Source organism: Nyctereutes procyonoides, unplaced genomic scaffold, assembly GCF_905146905.1.
Source record: "Nyctereutes procyonoides isolate TBG_1078 unplaced genomic scaffold, NYPRO_anot_genome, whole genome shotgun sequence".
Taxonomy (NCBI): Eukaryota; Metazoa; Chordata; class Mammalia; order Carnivora; family Canidae; genus Nyctereutes; species Nyctereutes procyonoides.
In genome coordinates, this window is record NW_026575047.1 from 39,538,128 (window position 1) to 39,564,523 (window position 26,396).

Below are 26,396 nucleotides of genomic sequence, written 5' to 3' on the forward strand. Positions count from 1 at the left end.
CCTCCTGGCCAGCGCCCCCCGCAGCATGGTCTGGAACACCAATCTCCGCTGGCGGCTGCCGGTCACCTGCCTGCTCCTGCAGGTGGCCCTGGTGGTCCTGTTCGGCGTGTTTGTGCGCTATGACATGGATGCCGATCCCCACTGGATGAACAAGAAGGCGGCTGAGAACTCCACCAGCGACCTGGAGAATGAATTCTACTACCGCTACCCGAGTAAGTCTGGCCACCTCGCAGGCAGGGTCCCGGCCGCAGCCCTGCCTCACCGCGCACCTGCCGGGCCTGCTGCTCCTCGGGAACAGTGGGTGGGCCGGGCAGGGTGGAGGAGGCAGCTGCTCACAGCCCCCTGGCCCTCCCCACCCGGCCTCCCCACCTGGGCACCCGCCAGGCTCTGCAGAGCACGCTTGAGAAATGGCCACATGTGCACCAACATCTTTTCCCTGTGTTCAGGTAATAGGGAAAACTCACCAGGGGGAGCTCACTGGGGGCGCCATCAGAGGCCTCCAACCTCCCTGGCAGAGAGCCCTACTTGTCCTGAGTCCCATCTCAGTCACCAACCAGGGGGTGAACCCGGCTCCCTTGTCCAGCTGTGCCCCTACTCTCCACAGAAGGGGGTAGGTGTCCCATGTCACAGGCTGCAGGATGGCTCGTTGACCTGCCAGTCCTGCTGTGTGGGGAGGCATGTGTGGGATGGTGGCACCCACCCCCTTCTGGCTTGGAGAGGAAGAACCAACATCCTGAATTCTCTGGTGTCTGTGGTGCTGTGGTTAAGGGCATGGCTTTGGAATCGCCAGACCTCACTTCTGTCATGGTTCTGCCATTAACCAGGTGGGTGACCTTAGGCACGTGTCCACCTCACCAAGACTCCATTTCCACATCTGTCAAAGAGAGACAATAAGAGCACCTGCCTTAAAGGGCTGGGGTGAGGCTGGTGTGACACAGTGCCTGTCAAGCTCTGCCATGGTGCTGGCCATGGAGCCCTCACGTCCTAATGGAGCAATTACTGGAGAAGCACTAAAGCACAGATGCCCTAGGATTCAGGAGTTGGAAAAACTGGCTCAAGGTCACTCAGGTTGGCCCAACCTCCAGAGTCTTAGCCCAGGGCTCTTTCTGATTTTCCATGCCATATACCAGCAGCCAATGACATTCATTCCAGTTGTTGGTGCTCACATGGTGGTGGACTGTTAGTCTCGGCAGGGACTCTACAGCTTATCAGCAACAGCCACCTATGCCAACTAGCGTTCCCTGCATGGCTTGAATACCCTCAGTAATGGGAGTCTTTACCTCCAGAAATAACATTTTACCTAGATCCAAACAAATAACTGCATACATTCAAGATGGCGACCTGCATGAATAAAGACAAGGGTGAGGGGGATGCCAACTCAGTGGGAGCCAGCCATATTAAATGGTTGCCAAAAAGCTAACCCAACACAGGCTACAATAAGAGAAATATGGTGCCTAGAAGGAGGGAAGTGACAGAAGGACAGTGTGCCTTGTGCTGGTTGAGACCACAGCCCCTACTGGGCTCCACTCAGGGTCATGTTTTAACAGATCTTAACAGCTGTAGCCTTAGAATTTATCTCCAAATCTGCCCTTCACTGACCCCTTTACTCTCCTTGGACTGACCCAGCAAATGAAGAGGCAGGCGAGCCTGAGGTCCTCCTTTGCCAGTTCCACTCCTTTGCTCTCGTTCTTGCTTATCTCTTAGCCATAAAGCCAGCCTCTCAGCAAAGCATGGGAGGCAAGGTCTTCCATGGGCTTCAATAATTAATAGGTTCTTTGATGAATCCAAATGATGGAAAGTCTCAAAGCCCTAAAATAATAGGAGCTCAGAACCTCCCCAATGAGGGGTGCAGTCCTCACATCTCCCCAGTACCTATCCCCACTCCATCCACATCCACCTTCATTTATTCACACAACAATCGCTTACCTATAGGGTGGCCATATAACTTCTCAATCAATGACACTTTTGAGAGTGATGAGGTGAGGGAGTTGTGCTAGTATTAATTTGCCAGGACACAGATGTAAATCATGACTCTTCCAACAGACCAAGACTTATGGCCACTCTGGATGTGCATCCTGGGTCTCTGACCCCAAAGGGCTCCCAAACTCATCGAGAGCATCCCCACACCCTGTCCTCAGTGGTGTCAGTTTCTCTAGGCAGAAGAGATCTGAGACAGCTTCCTGCAAGGAGGTGCAACAGTGAGGAGGGGGGAAGCAGGGCAGGCTGCTGGGAGCAGGTGAGTGGTGCAGAGTGGCCCAAGGGTAGGGTTTGCAAAAGGGAAAGAAGGGAGGTTGCTAAGGGGGATGAGACAGCCCCAGCCATGAAAGAGGGCTTCAGTTTCTCCTGCCATTTCCCCTATGGGTGCTAGGAAACTCTTGGTCATCACATAAGAAGTGACAGAGAGGAGAGAAGTACAGGGAGAGACCCTTGGCCTCAGGATTCCTTGGCAAATAGTGGAACAATGCAAGATAGCAGGCATGTGTTCTCTCCTTTGACACCCCCACCACTCCACAAGGAGGGCACTGTTGGGACTTCCATTTTACAGACAAAGAGACTATGGCCAGAGAGGGGGAGTGGCTAGGAAACCAAAGAGCCAGAGTAAGACCCTGGGCTCCTGGACCTCTCTCCTTCATCCTGGCTCATCTTCCCCCTTTCCTCTTGCCAGACCCTTTTCAGGTCCACTTGGTCATTGTGGTTATGGTCAGGAGTTAGAGCGCACATAGCCTCTCGGCACAAGTGGGCTCCAGTGTGTCAATTCCCAGGGGCATGAGATGAGGTCACACCCTTGTGGTACCTTCTGGGCTCTTGGGTCTAAGCTGTCAACATAATACCTGCATGGGCCCCATTCCTGCCCAGGGGATCAGTGTAGCCTGCTGGGCATCTCTGGTTTCCAGAGGAGTCCAGCTCCAACTGGCTCAGGCTGGGGCTCAGAAAGGCCTTGGAACTGCTCCCCAGGCATGGGCCCCTTGGCAGGCAGCAGGCACAGAGCCAGCTGGGGACCTGCCCTGGCAGTGCCCTCAGAAGCCTGTGCTACAGGCACTGGTTGCTGAACACAGAGCTTCCTCATGGGCTGCTGCTCTGGGGCCTATGTGGCTGTTGGCAGTGTGTGTGTGTTGGGTGGGCGGGGGTTGGCCCGAGGAGGAGGAGCCATCGGAGTCTAAGATCCTAAAACTTGGCGGAAGGAGGAATAGGACACCTTTCTAGGAGATGACCCAGGGCAGAGGATGCCATAGTTTCAACACCCGAAAGACTGTTTCATGAGGCCACAGCAGCCAAGCTCACTCTGCAATCCTGGGAACTGCATCTCAGATTCAGCTCCATTTAATAAAGGACAAGCTCTCCCACAAGCAGAGAGCAATGTAACATGGACTTTGGAATTAAGCGGATCTGGGTCCATCACTCAAGTGGAGTGAGCCTCAGTGCTCATCCATGAAGTGGGAATGTTATTTAATGCACTGGCTTTCCAGGAAAATTGAAGATGGCAGGTGACTGGTGGGGAACATCTGGTGGCATGAAGTGAAGGGACAGTAAATGCTGGTGTCAAGTGTCCTCAGAGGGGAGTGAGTGCTCCATCATCGATGGTATGTGAGTGGAGGCCTAGCATCTCTTTAGAGATAGGGCCGAAGAACGTCTCCCTGAATATTAGTTTCAACGATGATAGCCTTTAAATTCCTTTGTGCTCTCCCCACTTACAAGTGCTTTTTGCATGCTCTGTCAGGCAGGGCATTTCTTTCCATCTTGTGGTGTCAGAAGTGGAGGTTAGAGATTTGCCCAGGACTCTCAGCATTGTGTCAGGGGCACAGGCAGGGACTGGTTGAGCCATCCCACCCCACAGCCCACCTGCTTTCCTCCGGCCTCTGGCCTCTGCGCCATCGCCAGGAGACTGTGTGGTGATGGGGTGGTTCTGTGGTTCGCTCTGAGATGTGGGGGAGGTAGGCACAGAGCCTTGGGGGAGCGAGGGACTCAGCCAGGAGGCCTCAAAGAAAGTTTGGGCTGGGCTAGACTGGACTACAGAAAAGGGGAAGGAGACAGCACCAGGCTGCACCAGGCAGGGCACCACTTTCTGTTCTGGTGCAGCAGGGTGGCGGAGGGTGCTGTGATCCAGCAGCATGGGAAACTGTCCTCAGATTTCAGAGATGAGGCTCCTTTCACGAGGGACCCATCCTGGAGTTAGGGGAGTGTGAGCTAGCAAGGGGTGAAGAGTGGAACAGCTATGCGCTGGTGCCCCCTGGTGGCAGCTTTCGTGGCTGCAAGCCGGCATGCCAGCCGCGCTCCATGATGGTGGTGATTGGGTCTCCAGGTTGAGAGGACAGATTCTGGGCAGAGCAGGGCTGCTTGTGTCACCCCAAGCTGGGGAAAGAGGGAGAAGGGGAGGCGTTTCATCAACTTCCACTGATCTACAACAAGTTGCCAACTCAGTGCAAAACACAGGGAAAGACTTGAAAGAGAAAAAGAGAAATAGTGAATTGGTCGATTGCCAAAGAGGCAGGCCTATACCCAGGGCTGGATGAAGTCATTAAATGTGCACCACAAAGCTCTGGGGTGAGCACTACCCGAGCACAAGTACTATCCCCACTTTACAGAAAAAGAAACTGCAGATCAGAGAGATTATGTCCTTCCCAAAGGTCACACAATTGGGATCCTCAAACCATGACTACTAAACGCAGTTTAGGTAGCCCCAAACTTTATAAAACATTAATTAATCAAGTAGTGGGTTGGGGTTCTAAATTAGGACCAGTGTGGAAGATAAGCAGAAAGGGAGCAAGCAAAGGAACAAGGAGGTGCCCAAGGAGAGAGAAGCTGGTGTCTGTGGGCCTGAGGTGGGAGCAAGGGAGAAAGAGATACCCCCAGAGAGAGGCAAAGAGAGACGTCAGGACACCCGGGAGTTGTGGAGGTCAGAGAACTGGCTAGACAGGGCAGGCAGGGACCGTGCACTGAGAATGAGAGTCAGCCCTGAATTTGCAGATATGCCCCAGGAGGTACCCCCCACCCACCACACCCACCCTCAGCCCCTGCCCATATGGTTCCTTTCTGCCACCAAACCTCTGTGACGCTCCTCTACCCAAGGGCTCCTCCCACCCCCTGCCAGCGCCTTGCCTTCCCTGTCCGGCCTGCTAGCTTCAAAGGCAGGCCAGCTCTCGGCTGCTGTCTCCCCCTCACTGTGCCTACATTCTGAGTCACAGCTCCATCTGCGGGGCCTGCCCTGTCTCAGGTCCCCGTATCACCCCGCACAGCCAGCCTCCCTTCCTTCCACCTGCCCTGCCACCCCTCACGACTCCCCCCACCCTCCCCACTGTGGTCCTCTGAACCCCAAAGCCAGCACTAGACCCAGCCCCCCCACCCACAACCAGCTCCTACTTCCCTGCATCTATTAGCAGCAGCCCTGCCCTCCTGCCAGCTCCTCTCCCCGCTGCTTGGAACTGTAGTCTGAAAATGTCACCTCCCTCTTTCACACCTCTCCTTCAGTCTGCCACCCATCCGTTCTTCCCAAGAATAACCATAATGCCACGTATGGTGCTTCACACGCATTAGCTCAGATTCCCCCACAACAGTTGGAAACGTGATAAACCATAAAACGCGATAATGCACGAAAATCAGCTGCATGCATCGTGAAACCTACACTGAGCTGCTGTTTGTTCCTGCAAATTCGCACAGGCCTCCAGACAGCAGCTCAGGGCACCACACTGGGGTGAGACTCATGGCTCTCCTGCACCAGCTTGTATGCCCTCCACCCATATGTATCCTGCAGTGTGCCAGCGCCTCTCCCCTAAGCCACCTCCAGGTGGCCACTAGCCAAGGGGGCCGTGGGGCGGGGTGGAGATGGGGGGACAGAAGGGGCAGCTGGGGACAGGCAAGGTTAGGGCCGCTGGAGCATAAGCACTGCTGCCCCCACCTTAGCCAGGCTATCTGCCCCCGTGGGCAGGAGGTGTCAGACTGGAGAGAACCTGCAGCCTCTCTTGCCCGTGAATCCCACCTGGGGCTCATTGACTGCTGGCACCCTTGGGTACTGCTGAGGTGACAACAGTCATCATTCATTCACAGATCTTTACAGTCTCCAGGGCACTCTCACAGGTGCTGGGGACAATGGGGCTGAGGAAAACAGGCACAGCTTCGACTTCTGGGCATTTACCAGTCTAGCGGGCCAAACATACCCAACTGCAGACTGTAATAAGAACAAAAAAGGGGGCACCTGAGTGGCTCAGTGGTTGAGCGTCAGCCTTCGGCTCAGGTCATGATCCCAGGGTCCTGGAATCGAGTCCCGCATCAGGCTCCCCATGGGGAGCCTGCTTCTTCCTCTTCCTGTGACTCTGCCTTTCTCTATATCTCTCATGAATAAATAAAAAATAAAATAAAAAGAACAAAAAGGAAGAGGGGGCTGGGAGGGGGAGAACCAACTTTAAACTAGAGAGTCCAGTAGGCCTCTGTGATGAGCTGACGCTTTGTTGAGAACTGCAGGAAGAGAGGTCATTGGCTGTGCTGCAGGAGCAGCATCCCGGGCAGGGCAAGGCCACGGGCAGAGACCCTGCAGTAAGGGTCAGTAACCGCCTTTACAGCTCTCCTTGCATGCCACCTGCCCAATCCAGGATCCAGTTTGGAGCTAGGTATTGAACGTACTTGGCATATTTCTTTAGCTCCTTTTAACCTGGAATGTTTCTGCAGCCTTTCTTTGTCTTCCATGACATTGACATTTTTCAAGAAGACAGCCTCACCACCCTCCTTTCTAACAGTCTGTTACTCGTTTTACTGTTTGGTGCTTCCTCGTGAGTAGGTGGGGCTAATGCCTGCTGGGCTGGAAGACCATACAGGTGATACGTCTTCTTCAGAGTATCACATCTGAAGGCCCGTGATACCCACCTGTCTCTCATTGGTGACGTTAATTTTGATCACCCAGTGAAGATGTAGTCCTTTTTCTCCACTCCATAATTTCTGGGTTTTTTTTTTTTTTCAATCCCTTGCAACTCACATCTAAGGGAGACTCTTGAAAACAATGCAAATGTTCTGCTCTTCATCAAAATTTCTCCCTGGATTTAGCACCCGCTGATGGAATCTTTACTGTGAAAATCACGATTTTCCAACCTCAGTGCTCATTCCACATTTAACTGTCTGGCCCTCAGCATTCTGTTCCAAGCAAGAGCCCTCCCCATGATCTCATTTATTTCCTATTCCGAGTTCCTATTTCGTAATGCTTCTAATTCATTACAGTACATAATTTTGGTGCTCAAATCGTCCCAGATTTGGGCAGTAGGAAACCTTCAATCTGGCTCCTGTGGCATCTGTAGTTCCTCTTATGGCCTTATATTTTTGTAACTGTTTCCTAAAGCACTTGGCTATTATTTTCTGGGACTCTAGAATTTGTAGAAAAGTTTAGAATTAGGGCAGCGCAGGTGGCAGAGTGGTTTAGTGCTGCCTTCGGCCCAGGGCCTGATCCTGGAGGTCCCGGATCGAGTCCCACATGGGGCTCCCTGCACGGAGCCCGCTTCTCCCTCTGCCTGTGTCTCTGCCTCATTCTCTCTCTCTCTGTGTGTCTCATGAATAAATAAAATCTTAAAAAAAAAAACTCAGAGTTAGCCTATGCCTAAGTAAATAAATAAAAATAAAGCAACAGTAAATAATGACACTTGTCCATTTTGAGCAAGTGGGACAGACACTGCTAGGTGGTTTACCCACACATCCACATTTAATCTCTGCAGGCTTTGTGAGAAAGTATTACAGAAGGCACTAAGACCTAAGGATGTTACCTGACTTTCCAGAGTCATCTGCCAGATGGAGGAACTAGGATCCAAATTCGGGTCTCATGGTGCAAGAAAGTGCACTTGCTGGGGATGGAGGTGGAATGTGACATTCGTAGGTTGAGGGAGGTGATCAACTCATGTGCTTGGCCCCTCAAGGGACTCAGGCCCAGATGAGACTAACTTCTCTGTACTGAAAAAATGGAGTTGAGGAGCAAGGCTGCAGAGAGTCTCGGTTCTAGGCCCTAGATTCTAGGTGTGAGCCACAGCCCGGCCCCAATTTCAAACGCCCAGCTGCCCACCTCCACCCTGGGTGAGGGTGGAGAGAGGAGGCTGTCATCTCCTGAGGGAGCGCTCAGGCATTTGTTGGCATCAGAACAAGCGGTCTAAAGTGTGGGGGCTTCACCTCGGTCCCCCCAGCCCAGCCCCCTTCAGAGGTTCTTAGGACAAGATAGGGGTAGTGTCTGTTCTATGGCCAGCAGAACTATTCATTGACTGCACCTAGCCCCGGGATCCAGATGCAGGCAGAGGTGGGGAGGGGGCTCCGGAGGCAACCTGGGGGGTCGGCGGCCCCGGAAGACAGAGGCACTGCGCCAGGCAGCGCTGGCCCAGACCCAGGGCGAGGCAGGGCTAGGTCACCGAGACCCCGGACTGCGCTCTCCCCGCAGGCTTCCAAGATGTGCACGTGATGATCTTCGTGGGCTTCGGCTTCCTCATGACTTTCCTGCAGCGCTACGGTTACAGCTCCGTGGGCTTCAACTTCCTGCTGGCAGCCTTCGGCATCCAGTGGGCGCTGCTCATGCAGGGCTGGTTCCACTCCTACTACCGGGGCAACATTCGCGTGGGCGTGGAAAAGTGAGCGGGGGCGGGGCCGGGGCCGAGGGGGCGGGGCGGGGGGGGCCGGGCCGGAGGCTGGGGGGCGGGGAAGGGGTGGAGTGGGGCTAGGGTGAGAGGCGGGCCCCGAGGCCCGGGGCGGGGTCTGGAGGCGGGGCGGATGTGCAAATGAACACTCCTTAGCCTGCTCGATGTGTTTAGAAAAAGAAAACCACGTTCAACGTGCAAACCCCTGCTGTCACTTAGAGGGCCCCACCGGGGATCATAGACCAGGTGTCTGAAACGTAAAACATTTGCCAAATACTTGCCAGATATTACTTCACACAAGCCAATCAGTGAAGCCATGACTTAAGAGAAACTGAAAAAAAACCCAGTTGACTAGATAGAAGACGTGTTAGAATCAGTAAGTCGGTCTTTTGTATGTAAAATCTTTGACATGCATATCACCATGCAGTTCAAACCACACAAGAAAGTCTCAGTCTCAAAGCCCGAGACCTAAAGTATGGAAACACCCGGGATATCCTTGTCACCCAAGCAAAAGAGCTGTGGCTAAATGAAAAACAAAAGTATACGACTTTTTAAAAATTGTCAAAGGGAATTATCATACACTTATGAGCTGGTGAGTTTTTTGGTGAATCAGTTATTTGGCAAGTTGGTCACCTGACAAATTGAGTTTTGGCAAATTGGCTTTCAGGGAATCGATTTTTAGCCACTGAGTTGGAGCCAATTCTTGTGCTAAGGCCTGGATGATCCGGTTGTCCCCAGACCCTCCTCCTGGCTTCTGCCCTGCTGAAGAGTACCCCAGGTCCCACCTGTAGGGGGATGCCCTGTGCAGGCTCTCCCCGAGCCTCTGGTGACCTCCTGAGATGTGACAGGCAAACCTCTATCTCCTGGCAGCTGATGGCCCAAAGTACGGGCCTCTCCCTCTCTTTCTGAGGTCACCTCTGTCAGATGATCTTCTGGCTACAGTCATGGGAACATGAGCAAATAACTCAGCCTCTCTAATAAGCCTCTCTGTTCCAACCCTATCATGTGGCTAGTAATAGTACCTGTCCCCTCGGGTTTGGGCATGGCACAGGAAGGCATATGCAGTACTGAACAGGGGTATTTCAGTGCCTGGCACTTAGTAACTGCCATGATTCATTCAGCAGCAAACAAGGCTCATAGTGGAGGAGATGTTCCAATGAATATCCTCATCTTGGGAGGGACCCCGACAGAGCAGCCCCCATTCTACACCCTGGCCCTACAATTAGCTGGCTTCTCACCTCTCTCTGATTCTCTCTCTCTCTCTCTCTTTCACACACACACACCACCACACACCACACACACACCCTTTCAGCATGGGGCAGGGGGCCCTTCCTCTGGATGTGAATGGCTTGAGAAAGTAGCCTCTACTGTCCCTACACACCTTGCCCCACTTCCATGAACAACTCTCATGACTCTGTCTTGGAATCCAGGACAGCTTTGCTACTGGCTAAGCCCAAGAAGGACTGGATTAGGCAGGCCTTCCATGTGGATGGAACCAGGGTCTCATCTGGCTACATGACATCTACCTGGATGTCCGCCTCTTCATCAACCCTCTGCTGCCCAGCTGGGCTTTCAGGGTCCAAACTTTTTTTAATAATAAATTTATTTTTTATTGGTGTTCAATTTGCGAACATACAGAATAACACCCAGTGCTCATCCCGTCAAGTGCCCCCCTCAGTGCAAGTCACCCATTCACCTCCACCCCCCGCCCTCCTCCCCTTCCACCACTCCTTCAGGGTCCAGACTTAAGGAGAACCAAGATGCTCCTCTACCTCTGTTCTGTTGGTCTTCCTACCCCCCTCTACCCAGCCCCCAGCTCCCTACTTCCTGCAGAAGGGCCTCTCTCTCTTCCCTGGACACAGAACCTCTCTCCTAGGTAAGGTGAAGAGGAGGTCATGAGAGCTCAAACCCAAGGAGGGGCCTGGTAGCCAGCAGGAGAGGTGTGTATAGAGTGAGAGATAAGGGTCTGGAGGCGGAGACCACATCTGCATGGAAGAATCGAGGAAGATTTCCTGAAAGAGGAGGGAGTCAGAAGAGGTTCTGGAAGAGCATATAGAGGATGGAGGACAGGGCAAGCCCCCAAATATGGGGGCATGTTCCATAACAGCAGCCAGACGACCTGGGTGCCCTAAACACAAGCTACCTGCAAGGAGCACTGGGATGGGGGCCATGGAGGAAGGGTATGGCATCTGGTATGGTCACTGCTGTGCTGGCCCTTTCATGTGCTATTTCTTTTCATTCCTAGAGTAGCTTTAAGATGTGATATGCTCATGATCACACCATGAAACTGAGTCTCAGAAAGGTTAAGCCATGAGCCCAAATTCACAGACGACCAACGTCCAGATTCAACCTGGGGACTTGGAGTGCCACTTTTTGCTGTTGCCTCAGCACCTCCCCTGACCTGTCTCCCCACAGCCTCATCAATGCGGACTTCTGCGTGGGCTCTGTCTGTGTGGCCTTCGGGGCAGTTCTGGGCAAAGTCAGCCCTGTTCAGCTACTCATCATGACTCTCTTCCAAGTGACCCTCTTTTCGGTGAATGAGTTTATCCTCCTCAATCTGCTAGAGGTGAGCAGGGCTCAGAATTGCGGGGGGGGGGGATACTTGGGGTAACAGCAGGGAAGGAAAGAAAGAGAGGGCTTGGGAGGCACGTGAGCTGGATTCAATTCAACCTTGGCCAGTCACTTAACTTTGTGAGCCTCAGTCTCCTCATCTCTAAAGGGAGAGTGATGACACTTATTGGACAGGGATGGTGGTCCACCCAGCAAATCAGTCCAACATCTGGGGAAAGCAGGGGTTCCTCCTATAGTGGTTTTCTCCCTCCTTTCTCTTTCCTGCATATTGGATGGAAAGAATGTGTGTTCCCGCACATGCTCTTGCGCACACACACACCTCATTCCCAGACTGCTCTGCCAAGAGAAGGATCCAGTGTATTTTTTTTTTTTTTTGGATCCAGTGTATTGGGGGGGGGGCACATCTGTAAGGGAAGATCTGTAAGGGAATGGCCACAGTGAACATGTACAACTGCATAGGTTGCACACTGCACAACTCCAGAGATGACACTCACATGGACTATGGCAGGAATCATTCCCCTGAAATTTGGCCAATTCAATGGCCCAAGTAAGGGGCACCTTAGACCTCTGACTCTAGCTCAGATACATCTTTGGCACCTTTGCAGGATGCCACCCATTCAGGGACTTCATCCATTTCTTAGCCCCCAACTCCTCTACATTTGGATTCTGCCTGGAATATTCCCACCCCCCACAAGGAGTAGAAATTTTTTTTTTCTTTTAGGTCACACTGCATTCAGTCATTCATTTTGCCATTTTCTTCAGCTACCAGACTGGCCCAAACCACCATATCTCATCCTCCTAACTCATCTCCCTATCTTCATCCTTGCCCCACTCACTACCTCAGGCCAATCTCCACCAGCAGCCATGGAGGCCTGTCAATAATGCATGTAAGACCATTCTCCTGATTAAAACCCTCCAGTGGTTTTAAAATTTTACTTCGAGTAAAATCCAAATTTGCTATAAATCCTCACATGTTCTGCCTCTAGCCTTCCAAGCTTATAATCTACTCTCTCCTCATCTTCCTGTGCTTTGGCCACACACTGCTGTCTGCTCCTCAACACATCAAGCTTGGTTCCACCCCTGGGCCTTTGCATTTGCTACTCCCTTTGCTTGTAATGCTCATCCCTCACTTGTTTTCATTACTGAGGTCTCAGATGGAATATCACCTCTTCAGAGAGGCCCTCCCAGATCCTCCCCCCACCCCACAGTGTTGCCCTCTATCTTTCTGGCCCCCCTACCCCTAGTCACTCTCTCTCACATTGAGTTGGTTTATTTTTTTTGTAATGTTTCTCTTTCTCCAATAAACTTGATCTGTCCGGACCATCTGTATCCCCAGCACCTAGTTCAATGCCTAATAAGTGATAAACAAATATTTGTCAAGTAAATGCATTTTGGAGTCTGCACAGCAGGTAATGCTCCAGGCACTGTGATACAGAGGTGGGCAGGCCTCTCACTTAGACTCCAAGGAGCTCGCAATCTAGTGAGGGAGCCAGGAAGTAAATAGACAGTAACCATGCAGTGTGATGAGGAGTGGGGTCAGATCTCTGTGGCATAAAGGGAGGATCCCTGAACCAGCAGGGCAGGTCAGGGAGGCTTTCTGGAGAAAGAGATGTCAAAGCTAGAAGTCAAGTGGGAAATAACCAGGTGAAAGAGTATGGCAGAGGGAACAGTGAGTGCATAGGCTTTGAGGGAGGCCCACCGTGAAAGGTCTCTGGTCTCTGGTGGCTCCACCTGGCTGGAGGAGGGGGGAGCAAGAAAGGCTTGGAGGGATAATGAGGGGGGAGCATGGATCATCAAGAGTCCTGGAGATGGCATTAAATAGTCTCAACTTTTGTCATTGGGAGCTATGGAAGGTTTCAGACAGGGGAGCGGCACGGTCAGACACGTGTAATGGAAATGCTGCTTTGGCTGTGGTGAGGAGAACGGCTGGGAGCAGGGAGCCCAGTTAGGAGGCTGTCCTTGTCACCCTGTGAGAGATAATGGGACAGGGACTGGGGTAGTACAAGGAGATGGTGGTAGTTCGACAGATATAAAGAAGCTGAGCACACTGGTCTTGGGGCCTGGCTGGCATGGGAGGTGTGGAGAAGAAAGAAGCTAGTGGGGCCAATGGGCATTATCTGAAGTAGGCTGATAATGTAGTATCTTGGACCTGAGTGAAGAGGCCCTCAAAAATCCTTCCCAGCTTGCTACAGAAATTCTTTCCATGCACGACAGCCTTTGGGCCTGTCTCTGTGCCAAGTCAAAATACAACAATCACTGCTGACATGTAAGGAGCACTTGCCTTTGGCTGGGCCCTGCTCTGAATGAGTCACATGGCTGATCTCATGCATCCTCATCTCTGAGATAGGCATAATCATTATTCCCACTTTACAAAAGAGGAAGCTGAGGTTAAAGGGCTTACCCCAGGTCCCACAGCCAGTAGAGGCACCTGCCAGGCTGGTAACCAGGGAACCCAGCTCCATCAACCACTAACTCCACAACTAGCTGTGTGACCCTGGACAACATGCTTACCTCTCTGGCAGGATTTCCCCAACTAAAGTAAAGGAGCGAGTGTGATTCTGATTAGAGTTTCCCCCGAGATTGGTATGGAGTGGGGAGGAAGAAGATGCTATAAAGAGGGGAGGTGGGGACATGGGAAGGAAGGCCAGGTCAACCAAGCACATGCAGGGTACCAGGCGCTCACCAGGTGCTTTACACGAGTTTAGTTTCACCATCCAGACAGCCCTGCTAAGTCACTGCAATCTCCCCCACTTTGTGAATGAGGTACTTGAGGCATAGAAGGGACAGAGGAGGAAGAAACCAATCTGTCTGCTCTGACTGCAGGGGATGGAGGGGAGGAGTGTGGAGATGGGGTAGGCGGGTGGGGGGAGGACAGCTGGGAGGTGTAGGGCAAGAACTGTGGCAGGATGCTAGGGAGATGAGGAGTGACAGTGTAGATGGCATGATGCTGGGTCTGGAGTGGTTGGGGAGGGAAGAAATGTGGAGAGGAGAGGCCCGGAAGGAAGGGAAGGGCTCCCAGGAATTAAGATACGGTGGAAGTTAGTGGCTGACAAGCCAGGTAGGGGGCGGCCCTGGGTTTTAGCTCTGATTCACCTCTTCCCACTCTGTGATGGAGCATCCAAGCCCGGATTTCCCCATCTAGGCGCAATGCCATCTGCTGGGTGAAAATGCTCTGGTGTTTTGCCAACAGGCTCACAGCCTGGGCTCAGGGATCCCCACTTTCTCCCCTTCCCAACCAATTGGTCTGTGGGGGTCCTGGGCTTCTGGAGTCAGAGACAGATGGAGTTGTGTGTGTGTGTGTGTGTGTGTGTGTGTGTGTTTCATGGGGGAGGGGAAAGAAAGTACCAATAGAGGGGAGGGAGAGAAGAGCCTGACAAATCCCTGTACCCCAGGTGAAGGATGCAGGGGGCTCTATGACTATCCACACATTTGGCGCCTACTTTGGGCTCACAGTGACCTGGATCCTCTACCGACCCGGCCTACATCAGAGCAAGGAGAGGCAGAGCTCTGTGTACCACTCGGACCTCTTTGCCATGATTGGTGAGAGCTGCTATAATGATTGAGGGCCACCTCGATGGGTGAAGATGGCCATGATGGATAAGGGCCATCATGATGCCTGAGGGTTGCCATGCTGGGTGAGGACCTTTATGATGGGTGAGGATCACCATGAGGAGTGAGACCCACCATAATGGGTGAGGGTCTCCATGAGGAGTTCAGGCTGCCATAATTACACCTGATCCCCACATGGTCTGGTGGGTGGAAGGCAGTTCCCTTTGAGGAAAGGGCAGAGTGTTGCCTGTATACACCTTGAGGATCCCAGATGTTTGTCCCTTTTTCCTATGGGGCTGGAAGAAGTTGGTCTCTCATCCTGTTTTCCCTAGCATCCCACAAAGCAGACAAAGTGGTAACCAGGAACAGGTCACTCCATCCCCTAGGCTAGTATAAGGTGTGAATTCCTACTTCCTATGTCCATTCATTCCAGAGAATACATATCAACCACCCACTCTGGTCTCCTAAAACCCAGCCTTGCCTTCAAGGAGCTCCTCACAGGGTTTTGGCAAAGATGGCAATGTTACCAGATAATCTCCCTGCAGTAGGGAAAAAGATCCTCCCTCAGGGCTCCGTGGGAGTAAGCTGGGAGGCATTTAGCCCAGTTATGGGGCCAGGGTAGACTTTCTGGAGCAGAGTAGAGGGCCAAGTGGAAGTTAGGTAATAATAAGTAAGGTGAGGAGGATGTTCTGGGAAGACTCCCCAGCATGAGTAAAGCTGCAGAGGTGTGAAACTGCTGGGGCGTGTGAGTCATAATGACATCTCTGGAACTAAGGACAGGATGTCTGCCTGAGCTCTGTGGGGCCCATCTAACACCTCCTGGGCCCACGGGCCCTGTCTGGTCTGGCCAGGCACCCTCTTCCTGTGGATGTACTGGCCCAGCTTCAACTCAGCTGTGTCCAATCACGGAGACGCCCAGCACCGAGCTGCCATCAACACCTACTGCTCCTTGGCAGCATGCGTGCTCACCTCAGTGGCACTATCTAGTGCCTTGCACAAGAAAGGCAAGCTGGACATGGTGAGCAGTGGGGGGTACCCTGGAGAGCTCTGGGGGAAGGTGTGAGTATGACCTGAGCCCATTGGGCACTGATCATCAGGCTCTACCAGCATCTCTGTGAGGCAGACAGCATCAGGATTATCACACCCATCCTACAGATGAAAAAACTGAGTTTTGGGGAGAAATTATTTGGTCAGATTCCATAGCTAGTTTTTGGCAGAGCCTAGAGCCAGATTCCCAGATTCTGTGACACTGGTTGCTCTGGATGAGTGGCTCTTCCTTCTCATTTTCCTTCTCCCCACCTCGGGTGCTGACACCTCTTCTGGGCTGAGCACCCCATCAGACCTGCCCAGTAGGGTTGTCAGGGGCACTTCCCCTCTGCCAGGCTTTGGATCCTCCAAACATTGGCCCTCAGACTTCCTTTTTTTCTAAAGACTTTATTTATTTATTCATGAGAGACATAGAGAGAGAGAGAGGCAGAGACACAGGCAGAGGGGAAGCAGGCTCCAGGCAGGGAGCCCAACACGGGACTCGATCCTGGGTCTCCAGGATCACACCCTGGGCGAAGGCGGCGCTAAACTGCTGAGCCACCCGGGCTGCCTGCCCCTCAGCCTTCCTAAAGCTGCCTTCACCCGCCCCATGCCATATACTCAGAAAGGGAACTCCTTTGATGCCCGTCCACTCCCCTGGGGAGGTTTATAGGGGGGTATGGTTTCACAGTGTCCTCCCTCTCACACCATTTGGACACATTGTTCTGTCACTAGTGGGGAGAGGCCAAGCCCCATAGGTGTTGATAGATTTTTCTATAAAAAGAAGACCACCTCTATATTTCATAGTCTGACACTAGCTTCTTGACACGGGTATATGTGTGCTGGAACACTGCCAGGAGTACCTGTTATTCCAGGATGCTGCCATGAGCCCTTTGATGCACTGGACACTCACCACACAGAGAGGTAGGGACACACGCATCAGGGGGAAGAGAATCAGACACACGCTGACAAGGACACAGAACAGATTCAAGGTCAGGGGCTCTGGCTCCGCACAGACCTGAATCAGGATACCTTTCTGCCTTTTGCTAGATGTGTGGTTTCCCTGAGCCTCAATTCTCTCCTCTGCAAACATCCAAAGAGAACTGTTCTTACCTCCTGGGCTTTTGTAGAAATGTATTGATATCATTCCCATTGGCAGGCAGCAGAGCACCTGGTGCCGGTAGGGCCTCAGAGAAAGTCAGCTGGTCCTGTTGTATGTCCACAGATGTCAGCGTGGGCGTTTCTGCACGTAGGCCCCACAGGTCCTGACGTCAGCATGTATGCGTGTAGGGACCGTCAGATGTGCACGCCTGAGCATACAGATAGAGAGGGAACGTGCAGACATGCCAAGAGGGCTCACCTGCAAGGACACAAGTACATTGATTTGTGCCCATGGGAAATGGCCAGACTGCTGGTGCAGCACACATGTGCACATATGCACCCGCATGCACACACACACACACACTCACAGAGTGTGCTGGGCTCTGGGAGAGGACTGAGCCCCAGCCTACCCTGCCTGCCCCACCCAGGTGCATATCCAGAATGCCACACTTGCAGGAGGGGTGGCCGTGGGGACGGCGGCTGAAATGATGCTCATGCCTTATGGCTCCCTCATCGTTGGCTTCATCTGCGGCATTGTCTCCACCCTGGGTTTTGTGTACCTGACGGTGAGGGGCCCAGGTCAGGGGCTGAGGGCTGGAGAATCCGGGGGCCTCTATGTTCCTGAGAGGAGGTGGGGGGCTCCCTAGGGAAGGGGCTGGAGGCTAGAGAATCCTGGGGCTCCATGTATTTGGTTCCCCCACACCCTTGCCACAGCCCAGGGCCTGAGCAATACCTGTCTCTCCTATCCAGCCATTCCTGGAGTCCCGGCTGCGGGTCCAGGACACATGTGGCATTCACAACCTGCATGGCATCCCTGGCATCATTGGCGCTATCGTAGGTGCCGTGACAGCATCCTGTGCCAACACTGATGTGTATGGAGTAAATGGGTAAGTATGGAGGAGGTGCAGGGGAGCCTGAGCTCCCTCTGTCCTTCTCCATTCCTCCTTCCCGCTGTTCCTCTGGGGTCCAACAGAGTGTCTCTATCCCTAACCTTCCCCAATCTGAACCACTATCCATGGGCCTGTCTCCCCAACCTCTGTTCTTCCTCAAGTGTCTTAGGGACCATCTGATCTGTCCACTGCACATGGGAAGGTTCAGGGCCAGGGTTTATGGAGCCTTGGTGCCTACCCACATTTGTGGGGCGACTGCAGGTGGTTTCTTGGCCTCTGTGGAGCCCTGACCTATCCCGATCTCCACCCCAGGCTTACCCAAGCCTTTGGCTTTGATGGATTCAAGACTAACCGGACCCCAAGCATCCAGGGCAAGTTTCAGGCTGCTGGACTCTTTGTGTCCCTGGCCATGGCCCTGGTGGGCGGCATCATCGTGGGTGAGTGGAAGTGGCTGGGCCAGAGAAGGTGGGGCTGCTATGGGTTGGGCACCCAAGAGCATGTACCAGATGTCAGATCAGAGCTCCCAGGAATCCTCTGCACTTGTGGCTGGAGGACTGGGTTGTGTGTGTGTGTGGGTGCTTCCTAGCTAACGGGAAGGGCTGGGTAGGCTGAGAGGAAGGGGTTCCTGACCTCGTGCAACTCCCAACTCTCTCTAGGGATTATTTTGAAATTACCGTTCTGGGGACAACCTGCTGATGAGAACTGCTTTGAGGATGCGATCTACTGGGAGGTGAGTTCCAGGGACTTGCTCATCTGCACAAAGGGAGATATGGAATTCTCCACAGACCCTGCCCAATTCAGCCGGGCTGCTAAGGGACTAGAAGCTGAGGGTTGGGAACAGAGCCTGCATCACCCTGCTCCTCCATCCAGAGGCTGTGTCTCCTGGGGGCTGAAGGCTTTATTCTAGAGCAATAATTCCCCAAGTGTGGTCCCCTGTGCTCCCCGGCAGCAGCACCTGAGAACTTATTAGGAATACAGATTCTTGAGTCTTGCCCAGATCTCCTGAATCCCAAATTCAGGAGTGGGCCCCGGCACTATGATTCAACAAGCCCTCCACATGTTTCTGATGAAAACCACACCTACCTCTGAGAACCATGGCCCTTCCCTGTGCGTTGAAATCACCTGGGAAGCCTTAAAGACACTCCAAGCCCAGGCCTCAGCCACAAGAGGCTTGAAGTTCATTGGTCTGGGATTAGGGCCTGGACATTACAATTTTTTTTTTTTAAAGCTTCTCCAGGTAAGTCCAATATGTAGCCCAGGTTAAGAACCACGATGTGGTGTTCAGCTTCAGACTTCATAAGAACCACCTGGAGACCTTGTAAAAATGCAGCTTCCCAGGCACCCAGAATTTCAATTTAGTCATCAGTTCCCAGATGATTCTGGTCTAGAAACTAGGTTCTGTGACATTCCATTGCTTTAAGCATCCAGAGAAGTATCAGTACAGAAACCCAACTTGAGAACCATTGTTCTAGAAGCAGAAAGTAGTAGGGTGTCACAGAACTCTGTTCCTTTTTAACTTTTTTTTAAAAAAAGATTTTATTTATTTATTTGAGAGATAGAATGAGAGAAAGCACAAGCAGGAGGGAGAAGCAGACTCCTCGCTGAGCAGAGAGCCCAATGAGGGACTTGATTCCAGGAGCTCGGGATCATGACCTGAACCAAAGGCAGGTGCTTAACCGACTGAGCTGCCCAAGTGCCCCTGTTTCCTTAAAAATATGCCACAATTTGGGTTTTCTGTGACTTCAGGCAGGCCTCCCTTCTGAGGAATCATTGTTAGAGATGTTTACCTGCGTTAGATGGTGGGGGGTGACAGCTACCTGCACTTCCTTCTCCTCATGACCTCATGACCTCACCTATGTCTGTGGCCCCATGACAAAGATCTGCCCATTGCTGCCTTTCATATGGCTATTTTTAAAACTACACCAGAAGTTTTCCAAGTAATTTTCACTAATATCCAACTACGAACCAATTTCATGTTCATAACTAATAATGCTTTTGAATTCATTCACTTTAAATTATCTTTTTATTATAAAATAAATAGAAGCCCATTAAGAGAAATCTGGAAATAGGGAAAAAATAGAAAGAAATCCCATCACCCTCATTTAAGGACTACTAATATTTTGGGTATATGTCCTTCTAGTCTTTTTTTTTTTTTTTAATCCACCCAGATTGGGATGCCTACGTGGCTCAGTGGTTGAGCATCTCCCTTCAGTTCAGGTCGTGATCCTGGGGTTCTGGGATCGAGTTTCACATCAGGCTTCTCACAGGATGCCTGCTTTTCCCTCTGCCTGTGTCTCTCATGAATAAATAAATATTAAAAAAATAATCTGCCCAGATTTTTCTTACACAGCAGAGAGTATTTGCCCAATTTGGGATCCTGCTGTCTATTATATAATATTCTATGTTATTACATTCTTAATAAACTTTCTTCTTTTTAGCAGCATTTTCATCCCATATTTACAGCCAGAATTTAAACTATTTTAAACACCACAGTTAGAAATCACATGGCTAGGGATCCCTGGGTGGCTCAGCGGTTTAGTGCCTGCTTTTGGCCCAGGGCGTGATCCTGGAGTCCCAGGATCGAGTCCCACATCAGGCCCCCGGCATGGAGCCTGCTTCTCCCTCTGCCTGTGTCTCTGCCTCTCTCTCTATGTCTATGATGAATAATTAAAATCTTTTTTAAAAAAAAAAAAGAAAAACATTGCTAAAAAGAAAAAAAGAAAGAAATCACATGGCTCTAACACTAATGAAATAAATAAACTAAAAAAATCTTACCAATTCCCATACACAGAAGTTCACTTGTAGTTCTGTTTTGATCTTTATCATTTATTCTAAGTTCACACCTTCTATCTGCTGAATACCATTCAGTGGTGCTTGATTTGGAGATCTAATTCTGTGTCAGTGGAAGTGAGCCACCATCAGGTCGTCCCCTCAGCCCCTGGAACTGGGTGGTTTACCTGGGAGATGAGGTGGCTTTCCAGAGGACAGAATGAGACAGATGTCCCCCAGGACCTCTGATGAGGTGTAGATATGGATATAGATATAGATAGATATACACACACATATATGTATGTTATTATTATATACATATATGTATACATATACATATACATACGTATACATATGTATATATACGTATAATAAATGTGTGTGTATATATGTATGTATATATATGTGTGTGTATATATATGTATATATAATTTATTTATTCATGAGAGAGAGAAAGGCAGGCACAGGCAGAGGGAGAAGCAGGCTCCACGCAAGGAGCCTGATGCAGGACTTGATCCCGAGACTCAAGGATCATGCCCTGAGCCGAAGGCAGACATTCAACCCCTGAGCCACCCAGGTGTCCCAAGATGAGGTCTTTAAGATCAAATCTAAACCTTGAAGCCAAGACAAGACTGATCCACCCCATCCCCACTCCAGTTACCCATCCATTTCCGGCGTCCCCTAGGTCTCACCCCACCTCACTTTTGGACCTGCTTACAGTTCAGGGAGTTTGCCATGCTGCCTCTCCCTGGCACACTACTACTCATCTTTCAAAAGTGGGTTCAGCACAACCGGAATCTCCCTCCTCCCAGGCGTGTTATGAGCCCCTTGTGTGCATTTACAGATCGTACTGTCACCATGCTCATCACCTGAATGCTTTTCCATTGCTCTAAGTGGGACAAGGACCCTGTCTCGTCCTCGCAGTGCCCCAGCACCCTGGACAGTGTGGCTAACCCGGTGTAGGGGACCCGATACCTGTGTAAAAGACGGCCCTGCTCTTCGGCATGCGATCTGCACAATGATCACAAGGTGGCGCTCGCCACACACCATACGCTGCTCCAGTCTTGCCCAGGCTGTTCTAGTTCTACCAGGGACACCGGCCTGGCCTGGGACAAGGTCCTTGGAGCTGCCGTCCTCTCTCTGCAGATGCCTGAGGAGCCGAAAAGCACGGTCTTACATCCTGAGGACTCTACCCTCAAGCCCTCAGAACCTTAAACTCCCGGGACAGGTGAGAAGCAGGTGAGCACAGGCAGATTGTCCCGGGGGGGGGGGGGGGGGGGCAGCTCTAAGAACTGGATGCCACCACCAAAAGGGCAAAAAGAAAGCATAAGACATGAGGATGTGAGTTTCCACCCCTCCTGCCTGGATTGGAGTGGGCACACAAGGGTTGGTGGCCTCAGGATCAGATTCCTTGCAAGCCTAGCAGGCACACGAATATGTGGATGGCACTCTGAACAGGAGGGAATGCATAGAAGGTCACCTGGCTACACACTTGGCTTTGCTGCTTACTGGTTGTGACTTTGAGGATCTCCTCACCCAGAGACAGAGCCCCAATTTCCAGTGGAAATGACAGTTCTGGCTCTATCCACCCAATCAGTTCAGGCTAGTTCTTCCTTCCTTTTCTATCTCCTTTCTTCTTCCCATCAGCTCACATTTCTTTGCTCCTCTGTGGAATGCACCAAGCCCTTTCTTGTGCCTTTGCATCTAAGCCTCCAGAGAGCTCCACATGACAGGTGCAACTATTTTCCTCTTTCTAAGTGAGAAAATTAAGGCTCAGAGAAGTTCAGCCTCTTTGAGTCCACACAGTACACGTGGAGAAACTGGGGTCCTTGCAGGTCATTACCATTGCCTCAGTAGCACTATTTGATCCCCTTGGGGGCCAGAGCTTGGAAAGAGCTGTGTCTGGGGCAAAAGGCTGAGTGATATGGCAGAAGAGGATGTCAGGATTTAAGGATAGAGAAGAGCAAGGCTGTGATCACTTGCCTCTAAAGCCCACCCTGTCCTGAAAAGGTAAAGGTGCCCAACGATCTATAGCAGGACCCTACAATGGCCCGCTACTCTTGGCTTTCTCCCTGCAGGCTCCACAGACTGTCCTGGTGCTCCCAAAGGAGCAGTGCTGACCAAGCTGGGAACACAAGAGCAAGGCGAGCAGCACCCCACCTGATGGCCTGGCCCAGGGTGCCTCCCTTCCCTTCCCCTTCATCCCAGGGGGCCTGCCTGAGAATGGAGAAGGAAGAGTTATAGACAAAATGGGCATCCAAGCCAGGTTCTGGCTGCAAGGAGGTCTGCCATCAGGGGTCTTGGTGGCCACATCCTGAGGAAAGCAGGCAGGAGAGGGACTGGGAGCTGGCAGTGGACCCGGGCCCTCCTAGGAGACAACTCAGAGGCCAGCCACCAACTGCCGGGCTCTTCCACTCCCTGCCTGCCCCTCAGCCAGCACCTCCCTTGCTCCCTGGGTCCCCCAGACCACTCTGTGCCATGCAGACAGCAGCCTCCATGAATAAATGTCCTTGGTGTTCTTTGTAGAATGGGTGTGAATGCTCCAGCAGGGCCAATCTGAGGGAGAAAAGGACCCAAGAGGCCTGGCCTGCTGCCGTAGTCCTGACCTCCTACACCAAGCTGCCACCCACAATGCAAGGAAAATCATCCCGGCCTGAAGAGGAAGAATTTGGGGTGCTGGAGGCTGCCCCAGCTTGGTGCCCCCTGCCAGGCTCAGCTTTTGGGCTGGGGTCTCTCTCGAAGGCCCTTCATTACTTCACATCAACCATCCCAGAAACACACCCATTGTGAAAACCGTGCCCTTCATTTGACCCTGTCCCATTACAAGGGCACTCAGGCAGGGTGGGAGAATGAGGGGAAGGCTCCTTTGAGCCAATGGCTCTACCCCAACCCTGCCCTCCTTCCTCCCTGCCAAGCAAGCCTTCCCTCCCTCCACAGCAGTTTAGGTCTCCCCACTTCCTACCGCCAGCCACCACCCTGGTCAGAGTAACACACACTTCGTACCCTTAGGGGGTTTACAGTGTAGCTCACAGGACCAACCAGACACCGAGCATCCACCCTAAACCCTGACCGCCATTCAATGCCCAGGGGGGTTCCCAGAGCGGGTCACCTGAGCAGGGTTTTGGAGGCTGAATAGGAGTTTACCAGAAGGATGGCACAGGGACAGCCCAGGCAGAGACCCAGAGATGAGAACCAACATGGCGAGCTTTGGTATGGCTAGCAGAGACGTGAGGCAAAAGTGTGCCAGCTGGCAAATACGCAGCAGAATCCAGATCCTTTGTGGAGCAAAGACTCCAGGGAAGAAGGGGTGAGGGGAGAGGGAGGAGGTCTCTCTTGCCTCCAAATCCGCCCTCCCCGCCCCCCTCACAATTCACACATACATACACACACTCAGGCCTTCATTCTCCAGCCGGAGGGGGGGGAGGAGGGAGCTGAAATGCAACCTATTCATGTTCCCGCGATGCAACACCCCTCATTTTCCATGCTGGGTAAAGACAAAAACCCTTTACAACCTGTTTCTGGAACTTGTCAGCAGCTGCCAAGAGGAGCATGTTAATTAAACGTCGGCAAAGATGGAAGCTGGAGGCGCCGGCTCTAATTGGACAGTTTGCTTCACCGGATTGAAAAACATTGTGACAAAGGAGGAGGTGCGCGGCGGCGCGGCAGGGGTGCGGCGTGGCGAGGAGCGGAGCGGCCGCTTTCATTTCCGCGGAGCCGAGCCCCAGCCGCCCGCCCCCCGGCCCGGCGGCCCCGCCCCGCGGCACGCCCCCGAGGGCGGGGGAGGGGCCTGGGCGCCCCGCGGGAGGGGGACACGGTCCCCGGGAGACCGGCCCAGGGCGGGGAGAGGAGCCCCTGGCGGTCGGCTAACCGGTTAGGACCCCGGCAGCACCGGGCTCGGAGGAGGCCGGGGCGGGACCCCTTCCACCACCGTCCTCCCATCACCTGACCTGGGTCCTGGGAGCTGTGCGGGTCCCGGTGGTCGTCCCAGGGAGCTGTCGAGGCTGCCCTGGGGGACCTGTGCCCGGGGCCCTATGGAGGTAGAGACCTGGGTCTAGACCGCTGTTGCCCAGACCCGCTCTGCGTCTCATGATCAAGGACAAGATCTAAAAATTGTCGCCTGCGAGACTTGTCCTAGAAAACCCCCAGGACTGCAGAGCCTGGCATTCCCAGCAGGGCTGCAGGGGTGCGCAGAGACTGTACCCCCATCAGTGTTTGTACCCCCGGTTTCCTCCTGGTCTTGACTTGCACATGGTGGCAGCAGCCATAGATTGATGCCATTTGTGTGCCAGGTGTCCTGCTGAGTGCTGGAAGCACCCTATGCCACCCTGAGAGAAAGCTTGTATCACACCCATCTCACCGATGGGGAGACTGAGGCCCAGAGATGATAAGTAACCCTTCCAAGGTCACAGAGTTATTGAAGATGGTGCTAGGGTGAGACTGGGGCGCAGGTCCTTCTGATTCCAACATCTCAACCTAGGCTCCAGCCACCAGAAGTTCTGTGGGACAGTCTGAGAAGACAGTGGGGTTCCTTTTTTTTAAGTTTTTTTAAAGATTTTTTGAAAAATTATTATTCATAGAGACACAGAGAGAGAGGGGCAGAGACACAGGCAGAGGGAGAAGCAGGCACCATTCAGAGAGCCTGATGTGGGACTCGATCCAGGGTCTCCAGGGTCATGCCCTAGGCTGCAGGCGGCGCTAAACCGCTGTGCCACCGGGACTGCCTGACAGTGGAGTTCCTAAGTGGAGAAAACACTTCTCAGGGCCTCCAGGCTGAGGGCCTGAGGTATGTGGGTGCAGCAGGCTGGGGGCATCACCTGGGAGGGCTCGAGCCACCTGCTCGGGCCCCACTTCCTCCTCCGTGAGGATGCGTGGTTAGCTAACAAGGCCAGAGCCATCTTCTGCCTCTTTCTGCCTTGGCCCCAGATTTGCCCCCACCCCACCCTCATCTTAAGCTGCTGCCCCCCCAGGTGGGGGGGGTACTCCATTTAGGGGTGGGAGGCCAGGCTGGAGCCTGTAAGAGCCAGGAACAACTATGGGAAAAGGAGGCATTGTGGCTGAGGCTGGGGATTAAGAGCTACAAAGTGGCTGTGGAGGGCTGAGTTCCCAGGGGGGGGCAGTGGGAGCAGCCTGTGGCTGAGCGGTGTCCAGGCAGCCTGCTGGGCCTAATCCCCTGGGAGCTGCAGTTTGAAGAGCCCCAGAAATATAGCTGCTGTGGAGATAGGGCCGCCCTTGATGGGCTTACACAGCATGGAGCTGGACGCTCAGAGTGGCCTCTAACGAAGGATGGGTGCTGGGGAAGGTGTGCCCATGGGGTGTGCGTATCCTCAGGTGCCCCTCAGCTGGGCGGTATATCTGTGTGGGACCCTAAAGATAGGTGACCTGGTGTGTTAGGGCAGCCCCAGTCCCCCTGCATGTGTCTGAAGTCTAGGGTGTACCTTTAGGGGACTGGGGCCGCTTAAGGTCCCTAACTGAAGAAGTAAGGCATGGACAAAGGAGCCTAGCCCCCACCAGCAGGCCCGAGTGGGTGCTAAGTGTGTGTGTGTGTGTGTGTGTGTGTGTGTGTGTGTGTGTGTGTGTATGCATGCGCGCGCGCACCATCGAGCAGGGTGCTTGAGAAAGGCCCTTCAGAGGCGGCTGGAGGGACTCTGCAAATTGTAATCAGATTAAGGGGGCCAATCACTTAGGGCTCTTGAAAAGGCCACACGGTTTCTAATCAGCCCTGAGCGCCCGGCCCACAAAGCCAGGGAGGAGCTCGGCGGGAGCCACCCGCTGGGGGGCCTCGGAGGTGGGGGCCGCTTTCTTTCCTCTCTCTGTCTCTCATAATTATGTCAATTTGCTAGCCAAATTGTTTGCTCGAGTGGACCAGGGGCTTGTGCCCCATTCATGTGGTAATGTGGGA

General features: G+C 52.8%; 1 protein-coding gene across 1 annotated transcript; it reads left to right on the top strand.

Annotated features, from left to right (window-relative positions):
* On the top strand, positions 1 to 24,075 carry RHCG (Rh family C glycoprotein). The gene is made up of 11 exons (XM_055326505.1): positions 1 to 212; positions 8,399 to 8,585; positions 11,007 to 11,157; positions 14,555 to 14,702; positions 15,563 to 15,729; positions 17,267 to 17,404; positions 17,589 to 17,725; positions 18,041 to 18,165; positions 18,385 to 18,458; positions 21,644 to 21,736; positions 22,576 to 24,075. Exons 1-10 carry the CDS (start codon positions 26 to 28, stop codon positions 21,710 to 21,712), a joined length of 1,383 nt encoding a protein of 460 aa, XP_055182480.1. The 5' UTR covers positions 1 to 25; the 3' UTR covers positions 21,713 to 21,736; positions 22,576 to 24,075.
* Positions 24,076 to 26,396: the final 2,321 nt, after the last annotated feature.

Coding starts and splice junctions, on each gene's coding strand:
- RHCG (XM_055326505.1), top strand. CDS start 26: ATGGTCTGGAACACCAATCTCCGCTGGCGGCTGCCGGTCACCTGCCTG. Junction 15,730..17,266: donor AGAAAGGCAAGCTGGACATG/GTGAGCAGTGGG, acceptor TGCCCCACCCAG/GTGCATATCCAGAATGCCAC. Junction 17,405..17,588: donor TGGGTTTTGTGTACCTGACG/GTGAGGGGCCCA, acceptor TCTCCTATCCAG/CCATTCCTGGAGTCCCGGCT.